A 20804-nucleotide genomic window follows, 5' to 3' on the forward strand; every position below is an offset into this window, starting at 1 on the left:
AGCACACAAAACACAAGCGAATGACATGTAAAATACACATGAATTTGTCATACAATAAATTCACGCCGTGGAACGCATTAATGGGTGAATTTGTGACGGCACCTTGACTTTGTGCCTTGCTTTTTATTATTTTTGTCAATCTCTGGCCACAGTCAATGCACTTTCTGTTGTTGATAATGAGAGGGATGATGATGATGCTAATAATGATGATGATGAATATGTTGATGATGAGTGTTGTTTGGCATACTTGGAGCGTCAAATATGTGTATGTTTCTGCCGCCGGCGAGAAAGAGATGGAGAGCGAGATCGCAGACCATTTGACAAATCTACTCAAAACAAATTCTGTTTGATTCACGGCCAATGCAAAATAAATTTTCGAGATGAGTATTTTGTAGATATTTAGCTTTCGGCGTGGGCGTTGATATACTTTTTATTTGTCGGGCGTATCATAAACATTGGCCACATAAATTCCAAAACATAAATATAAATTAACTTTACACCCAAAAAACACACACAGACACAGTCAGGTTATACGCGATGTGTTTAACAGCTCGTAAAAACGTATTGAAATAAATGAAATCAAAATAAATCAAGTTCAAAACGAACCAATTGAGGGGAAGGTAAAGGGGCGGAAACTCAATCAAAAAACGAAAAGAACAACGCGTCAAATTGTCTTTCGTATCACATCACAAATGTTTTGGCTTTAATTTATAAACATTTCCAGCTTTTAGCTTTTAGCCAGATTTTCTATTTATTATTTTTATTTTTTTGCTAATGTTTTATTGCGTCGCTTGCTGCACGTTGTGTCCCACTGTTCGGAAAATTGCTTGCGATCTGGCTGAGGATTGCGGCCGACGCGTCTGAGTATTGCCAACAAACTGATGCCAAACGGAAGCCGTCCAAATGCTTTTCATGACACACTCGGCCGAGGCGACGCGGCCACTGAAAATCAACACACAGCAGCCCAACCAAACAGCGACTGCGACGGCGACAACAGCGGCAACTGCGACAGCGACTGCGAAGGCGACTGCGACTGCGACTGTGGCAGTGGCAGCAACTGATAAGCACAAGAGAGCTTTTCATTTTTTTGCGGAAACGTAAGAGACTTTATGCTCGCCCAAGTGCTCTGCGGATGCTCTCTTCGGGCATACTTATAAACTCAAAAGTGGGCACTTGGATCAACTAGTATAAACAATTTAACGGCACACACAATGAAGACATTAGCTAATTAAACTTAGTTTAATGGTGGCAGTAAATAGTTAATGACTATTAATGCCATTAAAAAGAATATTTTCATATTAAGTAAACAGTTTTTACAGGTATTTAAAATAAAACTATATAAAAATAATATATTGATATAGGTTCTTCACTCTTTTTAAACGTTATTAGAGTAAAACCTTATAAAATGCGGACTCAAAACCCAAAATAAGTTTAAAGCTGAAGAGTCTAGTTTGAAAGTAAGCAGACACACAAATATGGCTATATCATGTCAGACTGTCGCGTTGAACAAGTATATACATATTGAAGGGTTTCAGAAGATGTCTTGTTCAATGCTCTACACATTTAGTGACGAAATTAAAATACCCTATATAAATGTTTGTATTGTATTGTAATTTGCTGAAACACAAAAATCACATTATTGTCTAACTATTTTTTACTGGTCTACTAATTTCTCTCTGTACATTATATTAATTTATTTACATTCATTAATTGTCTCGAGTATCGCAATGCAACTAAAAACATTATAGTCTCGAATAGCGCCTGAATAAGTATTCTAAATTTCTTCATAAAAATATCTTCATAAAAATATCTTATCTAACAATACTTTATGCGCTACTGTCAGCCGAATACTTATGCTTTGTGATCGCGATTCATTCATTGTGGTATGAATGAGGTTTACTTTATAAAATGTAACATGTTATTGTGTATTGAACTGCAGTACATGCCTACCTCATATACCCTATACAAAGGATTCTTCTGGCGGAAAGATAAAAGTTGATTTCGTTTAACGTAAATAATGGGAACATTTAAAGTTAAACGAATTGTTCAAATTTTGGTTTTTATTTTAATAAAATTAACAGTGTATTTTCGGTAGAACTAAAGTGCCTGCACTTTGAAGTGTAGGTAACAAAAGCTCGGTCTCTCTCTCTTTGTCTTATCGCACGGCTGAGCGAGCTTTTATGCAACGCTCCATTTAACACTGGCGCTCTTTTCGGCACCCTCTCTCCCTATCTCTCTCTCTCTTTCTCTCTTCTCACTCTCTCCGTCTCTCGCGCGCGCTTTGTCGCTCATTTTTCAATGTGTGCGTTTTGTTTATGGTAGGCCTGTTTGTTGGCCCGGCTACACACACTCACACACACCCCCACACACACACACACCCCCACACACACACTCAAGCTGTATGCTGTCCTTTGCCTGTTTATGCATACAGTCCGATTGAAATCAACCAAAAACTCAACTTAAGAGTGGGCGGCGCTGGGCTGGAACCTGTGGCTTAACTGGGGATTATGTGCGTCAATGCAGCCAACGTCAATGCCATGGCCAACTATGTACGTCTGTATGTATGCGTCCCTCTCCCTATATATATTTGTGTACATGTATTTGTGTGTTGCCTGTTGCATATTTTCAAACAATATTTTGGCCTCGACGTCGTAAAAAAAGACAAATGCAAAAAACTAGTTGGGAATTTTAATTAAAAACCCAAGCCACGCACTCAACACGCCCCCGCACACACACACACACATAAAAACAAAAGTAAAGCAACTTTGATTAATTATTGCAATTAGCTAAGAAGAAGAAGCAGCAGCAGCTGTAAAACTAACTGAAATTAGCAGCTCTTGAGTAAATCAGAGAAAGGCAAAGAACAAGGCAACAAATTAGCATGAAGGCAGTTGTCATTAGTTACGCCTGAAAGCAGACAATGCTTTTTTTTATATTTATATAAAATTAGCTGCCTCACACCCAGCCACAGCCACCCGCCCGCCCGTCCGCTTTTGTTTCAATGTCGTGAAGCAAATAGAAACTTGACTATGTGACGGCAGCGCTTCAAAGTCATAACTTGAGCCTGTTCAAATTCCTTTTGGCGTCCTTTTTTTTTTTTGGCGCTGTCACTGCCAATGCCATATCAGCCGACTTCCTGTGTCCCTGTGCCATGGCTTCCAATGCCAGCAGCCGCATTGTCAACACTTCATTTCAGTTTGTAGGTGTGTGTGTGTCGTTGTGTGTGTGTGTGTGCGGTGGTAAGCGTTTTTCATTTGCAATCAGGCGCTGTGTATTATGTACATCCTGACGGGACGACTGCCAAAGGATGTGGCCCATGCACGAAGGTCGTCCTTTTAGTTGCTGCTAAAAATAACATTGCCCCGAAGCGCTTGTGGCCCTGGCAATGAGCCATGCTAAGGACATTCGAACAGCAGTTATATTTTTGGGGAGGAGTGGGGCAGCAAAATTAAAGGATAACACTAGGTGGGCGGCATAAATATACCTATTATTCCTGATTACTATATGTAAATGGAAATAATCTCTATTTAACCAAAATCACATATTCCTTGCGTTTTATTTTAAGCGTTATCCATTTGTAAGCTTCGACTAGGGTTTAGGCTGGCGGCCTTAAGGTTAATTTTTGGGTTTATTTACTCGCCGGTCTGAATTAGCAGACTTTGCTATCGACTTAAATTTTGCCTTGTCTTCTTTGATGCTTAAACTGGTTGCGAATTACAGCGCATTAAGTCACTTAAAGAAAATACTTGTGTGATTTTTAAACTCGTTGCGAATTACAACTACTTGCAAGATAAGAGCTCTGCTTTACTCTCTACTTAGCTTGTTTTATACCTAGCTTGATTTATACCTTCTTTAGTTCTTTAAAAACGCTTAGCTTCTTTTCCTTTAAATATTCACATAGCCTTATGAAATATACAAAATAGCCCAAGTCATAAAAGAAACAATTTATGAGAGACCAAGTAATTGACAAAAAGGAATCCCTTTGACCCTATTTGTTATTCAAAATATTTCGTTATTTCACTTTAAAGCTAGTTGCCCAAAAATAAAAATGTAAATTTTGTTGATTTCCGCTTTCAGTTCCTGAACTTCCTCTATAATCCACATATAATTCTGCTTACCCACAAGAAATAGGTCAAAATGATGCCAATTTACGGGATATCTGATGCTCAAAACCAACTCAAATACATGTACATTTATAAATGTCAAATGGGAGTCAAATGAACAAAACAAAATGCCCCGCAGGCTAATCAAAATTAAGACAATGCCACATATTTTCAAGCTGCAAGTTCATTGGGGACGCAACAACTGCCAAGATACGCGACGCAGGACCTTCAGGGTCAAATGAATTTGTTGCCACAAGAAGAGAGCAACAACAACAACAAAAACAATTGTGACAAATAAAAACAAATAAAAATACAAATACCGTGTTTTTTTGTTTTTTTGGGCCCTATAGTATAGTTTATGAGTTTACCGACAGCGCACAGGATAACGACTGGCTGAAAATATGTGTGCGAGGGCAGCCATCCAAAATGCCGGAGAAAGAATGGCGTCCTTCCGTTCCAGTTGTTGTTACTGTTCTTGTTGTTGTTGTTGTTGTTGTTATTATTGTTGTGCCATTGACAAGCCAAAAGCGATGGCAAACAAAGGCAACGCCGAATAACAACAGATAGACAGCAACAGACCACAGACAGCAGCAGCAACAACGGCAACAACAACAACAACAACAACAAAAACAACAAGGACACTAGCAGAAGGGATGACCGCGGGCTCAAAATTCCAAGGCAAATGAAAAATAAATACCAGAAAGATACAAAACAACGAAGCAAGACAGCAAATGGCAGCAATGCAATTGAAAATGTTGCGCCAAAAGCAACAACAACAACTAACAAAAGCACAAATAGCAAAAACAACAAAAAAAATACAACAAAAATGCAAAAAAAAAATTGCCATAAACAACAAACCACAAATATATATAAAAAAACAGAAAAAAAAAGTAGCTTACATAATCACAGAAAAAGCAGGATGCAAGACGATTGGCTGCAGCAGTGTGAGCGAGAGAGAGCAGCAGTACGAGAGAGCGCCACAGCACGTGTTTGTCTCACAGCCTGTGTGTGTGCATGTGCATGTGCGTGTCTCTGTGTGTGCGCGTGTGTGTGTGAGCAGCCTGCGCCTTGAAGCTGAACTTGGGCTATTCAATGTTTTTACTTGAACTTGAATATAAGCGCGCGCTCGCTTCCACTCACTCGCTCTCTCGCTTGTGTGCAAGCGCACGTGCTGAAAGCTTTTGCACCCACACACACACACATATTCACACGCTCTCTTTCGACTCTCTTAACTCTGCTGCCGCTGCTGCTGCGGGCAGCCAGTTTTTGATGGGCGTCATTAAAAATGCGAGTGACGCAAGTGATAAAAAATTAATGCAAGAGAGAGCGCAACATCAGCAACCACAACAACAACAACAACAACTGACATAAAAGCAACAACCAACTATTTAGCATCGCAATGATAATCTTTGAGCCATAACTTAAATGGTTTTTATGTGGCTAACAGGTTGAACCCGCGCCCCAAAAAGGCGGCCACACAAAAATAACATCAACGAAAAATAACTGTCAAAATGGCGTGGCAAATGTGAAATGTTCTAGGCGAAGATGCTTATCTAACAGATACCCTGTAGCAAGTATTAATAAATATAAATTAATGAATATATTTAGGGATATTTTAAATTAAGGTGCTGCTTAAATTGTGTCTAATATTATATTTTCAATAAATAAATAGATATTGAAAGACATAAGTTGTGTAGTTGTATGAAATTTCATATTCCCAGTATATAGATAGAAAGATCGTTAGTTTTATATAAACATATATGGGTGCCATATATAGTAGATAAATACTAGATATATCACATAGATCGATTGATTGTGATAGATTTGTAGAAGTTTAAATAAGAAGATAGATGAAAGCAAATACATTTATCTGTCTATATTGATGAATATCTATCTATTTATGTTATTATTAGTATAGATTATATTGTCATTTAAGCAGTTGAGTGTACCATTTTCACATAAATGTTGACCAGGAAACATGTTTCCAGATTTAGATGCCAAAACTAGAGGCTAAACCATGAACACAGAGCTAAACATTATGAAAATCGGTTAAGTTTTGACCGAGTTATGGGAGTGGGAAATTTAGACCTATGTCTATATAGGATAAAAGCGGATATACCCCGGCCTTGCCCGTGGCACGGCCATACCAGATCGTAAAAAAACAAGCCAATAAACAATACAAAGTACTTGACCTTCTGCTGTATCTACCCCCCTCTAATATGCATAGCCTTAGCCTACATTTGACCTAGTGAAAAATAAGAAGTTGATTCGTAATTTTAAGTAGTTCTTATGCGGCCATTCGCAATATTCATGAGCCCCAGTCCAAAAGGTGGCCAATAAAAAGAATTGTATGCCAGGGAGCTGAAGACTGGGTAAATTGACTAAATTGAATTTTAATAATTAAATGCAGGCACAGTGCCTCCCAAAAAGCAACAGAAGCAGCAACAGCAGCAGCCGAAATCTGCCCGAATCTGCTCCAAAAAAAAAAAAGAATCCGCCCACGTGTAAATTTGCATGCGAAATTCGGTTAGGAAAACAGCTTGAGGAGCTCACTTGAAACATGTCGTTGCATAAATAAAACCGTTTTAAAACACAATGCTGACAATGAATATAATGACGATGACAATGACGACGTTGATGATGATTATGCTGCTGCTGCTGCTGCTGCGGATGATGATAATTATGTTGAGGGAAAAAGCGAACAGCAGGACGTCGTCGACTTTGATTAACTACAAGAACTTGAGCAGCATTTGCATAAGTCCCGAGTCCTACACAATGGACAATAGGGAAGCCCATGAAAATGGGAAAACAAACGACTTAAAGCTTCAAGTTAGAGTTAATGCCACATCAAAGCTGGCAGTAAGTGGATTATGCACGAAAATCCACATACATAATTTAGATACATTCATTTCAATTACCAAGTACATTACATTTGTGAGAATCACATAGAGGGGCAAGAGAAAAGATTCTTTACATGAAAAAATGTTACGTAAATTTCAAAACATTCTAGCATGAGAACTTTATTGTTAAAGGAAGGTGAAGGTAAAAGGAAACGCTATAGAAAATTATATATGAACAGTATTCAAAGATATTATATTAAAATGGAGAACATAAAGATTTCGAAAAATAGCTCTGATATAAACAAATAAAGTGTTACGGCGAAAAATAAAAATATTCATTTTGTACGAAAATCTAGATACATAAATTGTACATACATATGAATCAGCATTACGTTTGTGAGAATCACATAGAGAGACACGTATCTTTATATGAAGAAATGCTAAGTTAATTGAAAAACATTCTAGCATGAGATCTTTTGATTGTTAAAGGAAAGTGAATTATATGATAAGAGATAACAATGTAGAAACTTTATATAAGCAGTATTCAAGGTTATAATGAGAAAATGGAGGACATAAAAATTTAGCCACTTATTGTGATGCTATATTTTTATTAAAGTCCGTAAAATAATTAAAAACAGAAAGCAAGAGCAGGGAAATTAAAGACCAAAACTTAAAGTAAAAGTAAAACAAATGGCAAGCATTTGAAAACTGTTTCAACTTGAATGCGAATTAGCCGAAATGCGCATTAACACAAATTTATATAAGTGCTAAATCGTTTAATTCAGTTGCCATTTTATTATGGCCAAAAGGAATTGGTGCTTAACCGTGAAAAACAGTCTATAAATTAAGTATTCCGTTGCATGAACAGTTAGCCAAAAAAGCACGCCATAAACAAATTAGCCAACCTTGAAATCTGGTCTGGGCACACTTCCTTTTGCATAGCCAGCGAACCAAACCATGCCCCCCCTAACCCGGACACCCCCCGACCCCTCGACCCCCGCCAACTAAAAATGCGAGACGCTGTAAGTAATTCATTTTTATGAGCTGCTGCTTGCCACAGCTGCGGAGGCACGTGTACGTTGCGATGTTCGGACATTTGGCTTTGGCTTTGACGTTGGTTTTGGTCTTGGTCTTGGTTTTGGTTTTGGCAGAGCTAACGCAAACAAATGTTTATCATTTATAGTTGTGCAATGCAAATGGCTGAAAGCCACAAAGCCGAAGCCAGGCGAAATGCTGCAAGAGAATCCTGCGGTGAAATTCAAACGAGTGGCACTTTGAATGCTGAGTCAGGCGAAGGAATCTACCTGCCAGGCAAAAAAAAGAAAAGAGAATAGAAAAGTTGTGCCTCTAGTGGCTGACAAAAACAATAAACAAATGCGACAACTGGCACATCCGAAAGATACATCCTATAGCTACAGAGTGTGTGGCGCGCAGATACTTTTTGCGATATTTATAAATCATCAGCTGGTGCAGGCAATTGTCAGATTGTCAAGCCCAAGCACATAATTAGCTCGTAAATGGCAGCTTGAAACTGAAATTGAAATTCTCGAGTACACTGAAAAAAACAGACAAGGCAGCCATAAATCAAACTAACTGCACGATACATGCAGCCTGGTGGGGCAAGAAGAATGTGACTGTGGACAAAGGACACAAAAAATTGTTGCACAAAAATGCGCTGTAATTGCCGAAATCAAATGGCCGTAATTTAGGTTGACAGGCAACGACAACAAGAGCGAGAGAGAGAGAGGGAAGATAAAAAAATAAAGGACACTACAATTTTATTTATGCAAATCGCATGTGGCATGTGGGTTGTGGATTGTGGCATGTGGCGTGTGGGATCTACATATATGGCTCGATGTCGCCACACAGGAACTGACGACGACTGAAGCCCATATTTGAATTATGCAAATGATGCCAGACAAAGAGGCAGAGCGAAAGGGGGGGGCTAAATTGAAAGTTAGGGGCAGGCAGCTGTATCTATGTGCAACGCATCCTGTGCACGTTTTGCTGTTGTCCTTGAGCCAGCGCCAGGATCGCTGTTGCGAATTAACAAGCAGCCAGGCAGCCAGGGCAGCCAGCCTTTTAAATATGGCTATAATTTTAGTTGCTGGTTTATAAAGTGGAATGGCTTTGATTAAAGAACAGTTAGCCAAAAATTCTGTTCAAGGCATGCCACAGACTTAGCCCAACTATGCGTGTGTGTGTGTCTGCGCGTGTGTGGCAAGGTGAAGGGCATATACATGCATACAAAAAGACGCCAGCCACATGTCCTTGCCTGTTGGCCACAAATGGGAATGCGTCTTTATGTACTTATATATATACCTATATAAATATATGTACAGCAGGCAAAGTACGAGGGCTGCTCATCAATTAAAATAAAGCTCTCACGACAATAGAATAGAATTTGGCTTAATTTAATGGAATGGAATGAAATGCATGGAATGAAATTTAAATGGAACGTTTGAGTTTAAATTCGAACAGGCGGAAAAAAAATCAAATTTTCAAACAATTTCAACAAAAAAAAAAAAAAAAATGTTAAGCAAATATTTCAGTATTTTAAAAATCAACATAAGCTTCAGTTTCAGTTTAAAAATATGCGCTTAAAGTGAATGCAAACAGTTGGTCTCATATTAAGAACTGCGAAGAGGAAGATTTAAAGTTTAGGTCCTGGCTACAAATTGGTCGCATGAGTTCAGCGATAAGGAAGATTTGAGAAGACATCACAGCTAGATATAGAAACATATCCAAACTCCTTTGAACAACCCTCGCATATGCGCCTAAGAATTGGCGCTAAATCAAGGAGCAGAAATCACTTAGGACCATGACGCGGCCTGATAAGTTGGCGGTTTTTAAAATTAATGGAGACGTTAGCATTGTTAAAAATCTTTGCCAGCTAAGCTGAGTGTTTTATGGTGCCGAGTTGGTGGTGGGCGTGTCACACAGTTTGCCATTAAAGTTGAGCTCTGCTTAGCTTGCAATTCTTCTGCACAATGATTTGCAATGATGTGTGGCGCACATTATAAATGATCCAAATGACATATATGATATATATATGACACATAGCCCGTGCTTGATTATGCGCACAGATTTGATATTAAATTGATTTAAAGCATTTCCCTTGATTATTTAAAAGACAACTTGAATGTTGTGCACAAACGAAAGCTTTGGCAAAAGCTTTCGAGTGCTTTAATTCGCCCAGTGCACCCTGTGGCAAAAGCTCTCTTTTAGCCGTGAAAAGCTGTCACTGCTGTAAACTAACAGCGCGTTAACAGCTGCTGTTAGGTATTCAAATAACAGAAACGTTAAACTTACCCACACAGAGAAAACCGTATTTTTATGCACGTGCAAAACTCATGAGAAAACTCACCTGCAATGAGAAAAGAAATAAAACAAAATTAGTTGTTTAATTATTAAGAAGTTTGTCTGTCACATATGAAACTAAATCAATAAATTAACTGCGGGTCAAGCTGCATTAAAGGAATTCATTCACAGGTATTTTAATTGAAAGAAAATGTGAAAGTAAGCTGTTGCTTCCGCAGGTGATATATGATAAGATATTCGATTTTGATGCGTGGAAAGAAATGCGTTGCAGCTTTTAATAAACCCAAGAATTTTTTAATTAGGGCAATTTGACTCCCAAACAAATCTGGCGACAAATCAGTTGAATGATAGATATTAAGTGCTTAAAATTGTCAGATTTAAGTTTATCATATGTTGATGCAATGTTTATAGGAAAATATGAAAAATTATGAAGAGCTCACTATCTCTCTCCCTCTCTCTCTCTCTCTCATAGTTAAAAATGTTGGTAAAAGCAACATTTTATTTATGTTGTAATTATACATTTTATAAAGAAATAGTTTTGAGAGGTAGACCCAGTCTAAAAGAAGATCATGTTCAAAACTGTAACAGCCTATGTAAGTTATTTTCTTCCTTGATTTTATCATCCATAACAATGTTATATAGTCCAAACCAAGCTAAGTTTCTTTCTTCCATTTTTATCATCCAATGTTAAAGGTAAAATTTTATACGTAATATTTCAACACATTCTAATGTACCAAATTTTGTTTTGAAAACTCTTTTTTTCATCTAATATTTACTTTCTTTTATTGATTTATTTTGCTAATTAAATTTGTTAATTTATGTATAGTGTTTAAATAGTTTAAACTTTTTTCTGGACTATTTTATTACCATAATGAAATATTAATATATGCGTACTAAGCGCAATTGCACGACAACTTTTTTAATTGCAATTGTAATCCCCAACGGGAACGGGGCAATAAAAACTGCAGTAACGGCTCATAAAAATCAACTATTCATAGGTCATGAGCCACCTGAGAACAACAAAAGGAGCTATCGATTCATATGCTTCAAATGACATATGAACATTCCCATATATACATACATACATACATACGTACATATGTATATTGGTCATCAGGTGACCTTCAGAGCGGCTTTAAAGTGTTTGCACTAGACGACTTAACCTTCAAGCTGATCAACATTACGCAATATATATTATATATATAGAAACTGTATACATATGGACATATCTCTTTTTGCAACAGGCCATCAATAGCACTTGGTCTTTTATTTTTATTACGCTTCAAGTTGTTGATTTCATTTGTTGACAAGTGGGCGTGGCCGGCTGAAAGATAAATGTACACGGAGACATCCTTGTGTGTGAGTGCGTGCTGTGAGTGCGCCTCGAGCTGTTGACGACTGAGGCGTTTTGCCCAGGCCAAAATAAATCAAAACTAATTTCATTTGCTGTCACACATGGCGTATGCGTGATATTTATTATATGCATATATCTGCTCGCAAATGGACACGTCTCCATTTCCATCACAGTCCTAATTGCCGCCAGTTGTGCCACAGTCGAAACAGCATAAAGTAGACAAACTCAAAGCCGCTAATAAACGAGCAGCCAATGCAAACGCTGAGCACGCCGCCAACGTTGGCTGTCAGAAGGCGAAACGCAATCATAAATTCAAGAATTCAATTAAGATGCAAATTCCAGTTGCCGCTCATCATCAACTCACACAACAGCTCGTACCAATTGTAGAACCCATCCTGTCGATAGAGCTGCACACGCTGTCCACCATAGCGTATGCTCACTTTACTCTCCAGGGGCGACATGTAGCCGGTCAAGCTCTTGCGCAGCTCATAGCGCCAATCATTGCAGGCGGGCAGGCACTCCACACAACTCCATGGTGACCAGCTCGCTGTTGGGAAGCAAAATCAATGCGAACTGAGATCCTTAAGTTCTTAAAGTGCCGAACAAATATATCCCTCGCTTTGTTAATTGCACCAAAAATTAAAGCAACAGATAGAAATTCGTAACTAGTTCTACTTTTCCTCAGCTCTAAGACTCTAAACTGAATGTTCAGCCGAATATGAGCTTTCTAAGACCTTTGTTAACCATTTAGATAGATTTAGATATTGGCACAGGCCCTTGGCTTGGTACATTCTAAAAAATACAAGGTACATTCAAATTTGTAACTCCGATATTTAACTTATCGAAAGTCCTTCTAACTTTCTAATAACCATTTACTTCGATTTAATAAAATATATTCGAAATAAATCTGATTTGTATATAAATACGTTTTCTTGGGTTGGTACATGTTAAATATTACAAGGAACATAATAATTTGTAACCTCCATATTTAATTTATCGAATGGCCTGCCAATTTTGAAACTTTCCAACAGACCTGTTTAACATTTGCTTCGCTTTAGTAAATATATTTAACTATATAAAAAATTTACTAAAAGTACATGTTATCGGCTTGGTATATTTTAAATATAACAAGGTACACGCAAAATTGCGATTCGAATTTTTAGGTTAAAAGCAAAACTAAATCTGGTAATTTCTGTTAAATATCCAAAATTGAATGTATGCTTTACATAGATCTAGCCCAGCATATCTGCTTGAGGCAGAAGCATGTGGATTTATAAACTTTCCATGACACTCCCAGTGGGCAGAATAACATCTAAAGATGTGCCTATTATAATATTAGAGTTCTATTATCAAAAACAAAGCCTATTAGACTCTTTTGAATATGGGAGTGCGATTATAAAACCGAGCACAATTGACAACACGTCTCTAAATCCGGGGATTATAAATGTAGTTTCTATTGAGAATTTATACATCCGCGTTACACACCCACTTACCCTCTAGGCCCTGCAGGCAAGCTGTGTGCGCCAAATTACAGTAGCTCACGTTGAGCTCAACGAGCGCAGTCGAGGATAAGTCGTAGGCAAAGGGAGCACAGTTGCAGGCAGCAATGGCGCTGCGTAGGCGACAGAGTGGCAGACACTGCACCAGATGCTCAGCCTCCTCGGCAAAGTGGCAGCCGCGTTCGGCCAAAGGAAAACCGCGTAGCCGCGGATCAGCTTGCAAACGAATCGCGCTCAGCTGCAGGGCTGACGACTCGCCAGGCTGCAGGCTCAGTCGACCCAACCAACCAGGCAGATGCAGGCTAAACCCCGCATTGAGTCGAGTTCTCGGCATGTGAAAGTCATCCGCGCGGGAGTCATTGAGTCGTAGCGTGAGTGTTGCGCCCGTAATCTTGCCCGGCTGCTGCAGGACACAGCAGCAGCCCTCAAAGGTGGGCATTAAACGAAATAGCTGGGAGCAATTGAGAGCAACTGCGTCCAAGTGGCAGCTAAGCAGCAGCGATTCGCAGCTGGGTGATAGATGCAACAGCTGCTTACGCACATGCCACACCCCCTGAGCATCATCCAAGGCAGCCTGCAGTTCAGCGGCACTCGAAGCCTCCACAGCGCTAGGAAAGAAGTAGCCAGCCAGCAGTGGCAGTCGCTGCAGCCAGTAGTCCGTGGAATTGCCGCTCGAGCTGGCCAGCTGCTGGGCCAACTCGTTCAGTCGCTGGCGACTCAGTTTATTTACACTGCAAATGGTCAGCGCGGGAAACGGCATATCCTCTGCAGCTGAGCTCTGGTCGGATAAAGAGGTAACCGTGGACCGAGCCAGAAACTGCAACAACGTTGAAAAGACCACAAAACTGGCCGAGAGTATGCCCACGGCAATAAACAAAAACCAGAAGAAGCGCTGATAGCGACGTCTTCTGATAAAGTAGAGCAAACCGAAGCCATTGAGGCTCGTCTTCTTGAAGTACTCGACAAGCGTGACACGCAAAGCTCTGCCCAGGCGAGACATCCTCTCATTTACGCGCTACAGAAGCGACCAGGTGCGATATCTAAATAGAACTAAAATCGTGGAGCGGCAGGTAAATTCGTGCAGCTAGTGTCGCACGTTATCAAAAGGCTGTCAAGTTTATCAGATGAACAGAACATAGACACACGACAGCCCACAACACAATAAAAAGCAGAAATAATTAGCCCCAGGATAAACACGTAAATTATCGCGTGACACGACAAGTGAGAATAATACAATTATTGCGCCGTGTCAGAGCACAGGACAAAAACTTGAATAACTTTCAAATTTCAATAGAAAAAACTAACATTTTATAATTTAAAATCTGGGCTCGAAAACTAAGCAAAAAAGGTCTACATAATCGAAAATATGGCACAATTCTTTCCACAGTTTTGCAATAATTAATTTTAGCCCTTTTTATACACTGAACCCATTGAAAGTGGCTAAAAGGAACATTTAAGTCAATGGGCTTAACGCGAGCTCCTGCCTCCACGACTATTTGGTTTGGAAGAAGGCCTATCTTAAACCATCTCCGATCTATGGATCACGGCACCCGGCCGCATAACACAACTCAACATCAAGCAATTGCTCCGCCCGCATTTGGGTGTTAAGCCACAACCATCATTTATGTCGATCTTAAAACCTATAAGAGCTAAAGACTTTGAAGATAGAGATCCTCCCAGAGTACGCGCTGCACGATTTTGTTTCTTATCGATAATTTCCCCCGTTTCCAGGCAAGCGATAAAAATCGATATCAAAATCCTAATTTTTGAGCAAATCTCTTAGGTTTTAAAAAGCCAGAGCCAACTAATTTGATATGTAGCTTCTTAAATAGTATACATATCTCTCATTTTATAGAATTTAACTTCACATCATTTATAAATTTTAGATGCATAAAAAATGGGAAACAAATCCTTAACAAATTGTTACCTATAAACCGTTAAATCTAGAAAGCAGTTTAAAATATAATTTTATCTATGTAAGGACATTTATATAATAAGTTTAATTTTGTAGAAAAAAATGTTTTGTCATTGAAGCACTTCCTCAATTATTTGTGCTATTAATCCCACATTCGATTGCCTTCTATAAGCACAACAATCAGTTTACGTGGAAATTTATGGCGCTTGAATATTAATGCAGACATTTACAACTTTTGTATTGTGATTGTCAGCTGGAATGTGTGTCTGCCCAAGTAATTCGTAAGATTGCGTGTTCGGTTAAATTATATTTAATTCAACAAGTGGGCGGGCCGTTTAAGGCAATGACTACATTAAGTTGAAAAGTTTGTTTGTGTGTGGCAAGTCAAACGGCACATGCGAACCGAAGAAACTCAAACAGAACTCAGCCAAGAGCAGGCAAAACAAGCACATATGCAAATACACACATACACAGATACACACACAGCTACAGCTATACACACAGATACGGCTACAGCTACATCTACATCTCCAGCGATTCGCAGACATGCAATATAACGAGCTTCAGCGGCAATTTAGCGCACAGTAAGAGAGAGAGAAACTTGCTAACACGGCGTTGCATATTAATAGAAAAGCGAGAGCAGCTAAAGAATTGCATAATTGCCAAGACGCACCTTAAATGCTCTATAATTTTTTAAAACTCTACATTATTTGTTTGTCTACTTTGCATGGAAAATCAAATAAGTTCTTTAATATCAGCTTTTTTATGGCATCGTTAAAGCACATTTCGCTTGACGCAGCTGTTCGATAAGCTATCTGAACAATAAAACTGAAGCGATATTCATTGGGAATAGCCAAAAAAAAATAGCCAAAATTGAAAAAGCGAAATCCTCGATTTTTATGACGAAAGAAAAGTAAAAACAGGAATGTAATTCGACAAATTTGAGGCCAATCGACAAGCATCGATAAAATTTTTAGCACAGCTATCGGTTGTCAGTTATCGATAAACTTAATGGGCATCAATTACATTAATAGTATAGCTATTGATTGTCAGTTTTCTGTGCACTTCTTTTTAAACTTATCTTGGGCTTAAAAAGCTTAAAAGATTAAGATGATGTTCATTCTATTTTCACTGCATACAAGTTAGGTTTTCGAATATACCTCAGCAAAGAGTGAAAGCAAAAGTATAGTTTGCCAACTAGCGCATTATATAACCACACCACCCCCTGCCCCTCACCCTAACCCCTCAGTCCTGGACACCGCACTCCTTCAGCAGCTGAGTGCAGCAGAGTTAAAGCGCCAAAACGCAAAGCGAACAGCAACAACAACAATGCGACAAGTGTACCATAAATTCCAATAAGAAATACACACACGAACACACAAACACACACGAACACTCCCCCACACACACACACACACACTTATAGAAAACCAATCGACGCCCACACAAAAATAATTTCCGGTTCAATTAAACGCTTGTTTATTTATTTATTTATGCGATGCTCCCACAGGCGGTTGCTGCTTAGGAGGCAACAGAGAGGGAATGGGAGGGGGGTAGTAGGGAAGGGGAAGGGCACACCGTATGTTGTCTGACGTTGTTTGGTGGCTGTGGCTTTTATTTTCATTTGCATTCGCTATTTAATTGTGGGCAGCAAAAATTGGCAATAATTTGTTTATGAATGAAAACCGCAGCGAGAGAAAAAAAAACGTGCGGAAGATTAAAGCGAAGACAAGACGCAATCGGGTCGAGTTGGCAGCGCTGTAAAATTAGAACACACACACACAGAGAGAGAGAGACACACACACACACACACACACAGGCAGTCGCCTGAGGCAAATGTGCATCGTTTATCTTGTCAAAGGCAAAGCGAAAGCCTTAAGGCGAGTTGGCTGCTCTAGAGTAAAGGCATTAGTTAAGGGCTAATGCAAGGGCAAAGGAAGAGGTGGAAAGAGAGAGAGAGACTGAGGAGAAGGAAGAGAGAGGAGGACTGCGATCCTGTTAACCGCAAAATGATTGCATACTTTAATGGGCACAGCACTTAGGCGAGCTTGTCAGCTACTCCAACTGCTCTCCGCCATTCTGCAGCACTTAACACCCCCCCCCCCCCACCCTTACATGCCACCCATCTAGACTCTCCATGTCAAAGCTTCCTGCTGCCGCTGCGATAGGCACAAGGCGGATGCTGCAAATTGCAATTGAATCAAACTAACTGCGAATGGATAGCGAGAGCGGGCTGGCAGCGAGGGGTAGACAGCGGGCAAATACGCAAATGTGAAAGGTTAAGGGCTGCGTCATGCGTGCCACAGCTGCAGTGTGGCTGGCTTTCAAGTGTGCCACATTTTGTGGCACAGTGCGAGAACCATAGCGAGAAATTCTGACTGTAAAAAGTTAACGTGCAAATGCACCCGACATTCTCATTTGCAGCCCATACTTAACTTAAATCGCAAATATTCTTTAATAAAAGAAAATTAAATATATAAGAAAAAGTAAGGTTAGGAATTTATAAAACACAGATTTTATAACAAATCAAAGATATTTTAAACCATAATACAAAAACAAAATAGTAGAAGAAAAACCAACGTAAGTCTAAGATCTATAAAAGAAACTTTTAAATAATATTTAATCCAATAGAAAATGTTTCTCGAAGAAGAGAAAACCATAGATTATATTTGAAATCTTTGTAGCTCTTTATATATTTATATATATTTTTTTAAAGACATATATACCAAGTAGAAACTTTTTAAAAACCCTAAGATAACAATTTTTAAATATTATTCAATCTAAAAACTTAAGAAACTAACTCAACAAAAAAACAACTCTGATAAATATATTAAAAAGAATTTCCAGCATCTTTAAGTTATTTTGAAATAGTTAATCAAAAATGTCCTCAAAAAACTCAACAACTTTTAATAGCAATTAGTTTATTTATGCACTAAAACCGTGTTAAGGCCAAGAACCTTTTAAATTTACAATAAATAACAGGAATTTGAGTGGGAAAGCTTATGCATAGCTGTTAAGGGCCGCCATATCTTGGCAGCTTATTAAGCTCACATAACAAATCGCTAGAAAAGTGCAAAAGACAACAAAAAATCACTTTGCACTCAAAAGGCTGTCGAGCAATACACAAGCTGCCCACAAATACACACACACACATGCACTCAAAAATCCTTAAACGCGACAAGAAATGACGAAGACACACACGCAGACACACACACACAAATACATATAAAAAGAAATAAAGGCAAGGCAAATCTCATGCATTTTGCACACACAGATTTTACAGGGCAATAAAAAAGGCGGCGCTGCCCGCCGTCACGAAGCTGCGCTGCCATAAAACTGTTAACTAACAGTGCGATAGTTTGCCATAAACAGAGAGAGCGAGAGCGTGCGAGCGCTGCTTGTCAGCACGTGCGCATGCACGCTGCTTTGTGACGTCGTTAATGACGTTTTGCAAGCGAAGAATGCGAAAATGCGTAGAAGGCAAAATGAAGAAGCAGCCGCAGTCGCAGCGCTGCAGCGTAGCCGCTGCTGAACTGTTGCAAAGCTGAGGCGCCCTAATGAGCGGAAGGAAACGCGACGCCATAACATAAACGAGAGATGACAAATGATAGAGAGCGCGAAGGGGGGAGGGGATAAAGAGAGAGTGCGGCGTGAGAGACGCAACGGTTAACGATGCGCGTTTCATATACACGCACACACATTTACATACCTTTGAAACAAGCACAACCCATGATGTAGCCCATCATCAGCGTGGCTTTGAGGTCGCTTTTAAGCTGCCCAACGTACTGCTGCTTATTGTTGTTGTTTTACTGTTAGTTTGCTTATTAAAGTTATTTTTAAGATTTCATCAGCTTGGTGCATCAATTAACGGCAGTTATGTGAATTCGAGTTGAGTGCGAGTGTGAGGGAGAGGGAGAGGGAGCTAGTCCTGGCGCCGGCTCTCGTGTATTGTTTTTGTTCTTTACCGTTTTTATCGCTTGCGGCCTTATCACACGTTCACGTTCACGTTTAACGGGCCAAGATGCAAGTTGTGCGTATGTATGTTTGTTTGTATGTACACATATGTATGTATTTGTGCGTTTGTATGGCCCCTTGAAACATTTATTTATTTATTAATTGTTGATTGTGACGACAAACTTTGATTTACACACGACTTTATCACATGTTCTTCGGCTTCTTTATTTGCTGTTGCTTCTTCTGCTTGCTTTTCTATGGCTAATAAAGCATTTTCTATTTGATTTTTTTTTTATTATTGTTTATCACTTATTGCTGCAGATTCTTTAGTTTCGACGTTATTTGTGCGGAACATTTACGCTCTTCGATGATTTCACTCGTTTATTTTGTTGTTGTTATTTTTCATTTGTGCGTTAAATTTCGGTTGTTTATAATTTTAAATTTATTAAACTGATTGTGCTGAGTTTGTTGTTGTTTTTGGTGTTATACTCTTTTTATTTCGCCCATTATTCAATACGTAATTTATAATATCACAAAAAGATTCACTGACATGGGGCGAAAGGCAATTAAAATTGTGTGTTCTCCAGTTCATTCAGAAATTCATCATAAATTTAAAATATTTATAAACGCTTTTCTTATGCATAATTGGGCAGGTGACTAAGGATTGTCTATTAATAGAGCCTGTACTTAAGCCGGAAAAACAGGATGAATAAACGGGCAAAATGCAGGAAACTTAAAAAAAAAACGTTGCATTTATAGATTTATAAAGTTTAACGACCATTTTATATGAATATGGTTGAATGACATTAGCTTAAATTTACACCAAGTGTCATTTATTAAATGTGGATTAATACAAACAGCTTTTAAAATTCATCACTGCTCTATGATATGAAAACTCGGATAACTGAAAGTTCTGTAGGCTGAAAGCCCAAATGATTGACTGTAAAAGCACACGTGCGTTTAAAAGCATACGAAAGTTGCTAGCAAATGTAGTCTTAATACAGAAAGCTCAAGGAACTGGTTTTAAAAGCGCAGGTAAGTTCGTTAAATTGGTTTTAAGAGCATTGTCCTTCGTTTAATGCCAAAACTCAAATTTTTTTTAAATTCTCTTTTAAGTTAGAAATAACAAAAAGCTTCGGAGCTTTAACAATGCTAAAGACTCAAACAAACTGGTTTTGAAAGCTCATTTAATCTTGAAATGACAAAAAAACACTTTTACTTAATGCATATTAAAACTTATAGAAGGAAAACTTGTATCTCTAACAGCTCGACTTGGTGATTTAATCAGACAATCTTGCCCTGTTTTTCAATAGATAGAAGTATTGTATTATTCTTGAAGCTTAGATCATTATTTGGAGCTCAAAAAAGAGGGCACTTGATGCACACTAACACACACGCACAAACACAGACACCAGCTCAGGCCCAAATCGTTGGATGGGCCCATTTCACTTGTGGAATGACGAGCACATGCCGAGAAAACTGACAACAGCAGCAGAGACACTTGCACACATAACTGTCACACAGCCTCCCAAACCAATTGATAAAGATTATAATCCAAAAGTCGACGACGCGCCAGGCACGACATGGAACCGGGTCGTATGAGTCGGATGAGACAGCTGCATTGATAGCTTTCACAAAAGCAGCGCAAATTCAATTGAACATTTTAATTCAATGCGAAGCGACGAGATGAATCGAAAATTGAAATCGGAATCGGGATGGGAATGGGAGGCGTTTTGACAAAAGAAAATCAACAAACCGGAGAGCGAGAATTGAATACCGGAAGCTGCAGCGCGACAAATTTAGCAACAATTGTGCACA

General features: G+C 38.9%; 2 protein-coding genes across 13 annotated transcripts in view; both read right to left on the minus strand.

The window, feature by feature from the left end:
• LOC135435717 (phosphatase and actin regulator 4) overlaps positions 1–20804 on the minus strand; it is a 126958-nt gene that overhangs the window by 40999 nt on the left and 65155 nt on the right. The window contains exon 1 of one of the 12 annotated variants that reach the window (XM_064692903.1): positions 18742–18894. The exons of 10 other annotated variants lie outside the window; for them this stretch is intronic. In XM_064692903.1, the coding sequence (XP_064548973.1) occupies positions 18742–18778 (37 nt within the window). In that variant the 5' untranslated portion in view covers positions 18779–18894. Of the gene's footprint in view, positions 1–18741; positions 18895–20804 lie in introns of those variants that run through there. One more of the 12 variants, XM_064692904.1, reaches the window with a different exon arrangement.
• On the minus strand, positions 11752–14117 carry ppk27 (pickpocket 27). Its single transcript, XM_064692853.1, has 3 exons — positions 13112–14117; positions 11983–12165; positions 11752–11901 (listed from the first exon to the last, which is right to left on the minus strand). Exons 1-3 carry the CDS (start codon positions 14115–14117, stop codon positions 11786–11788), a joined length of 1305 nt encoding a protein of 434 aa, XP_064548923.1. The 3' UTR covers positions 11752–11785.

This window comes from Drosophila montana, unplaced genomic scaffold (assembly GCF_035044405.1).
Source record: "Drosophila montana isolate Dmon_TW-CO22-7 unplaced genomic scaffold, ASM3504440v1 contig_3661_1, whole genome shotgun sequence".
NCBI classification, from domain to species: Eukaryota; Metazoa; Arthropoda; class Insecta; order Diptera; family Drosophilidae; genus Drosophila; species Drosophila montana.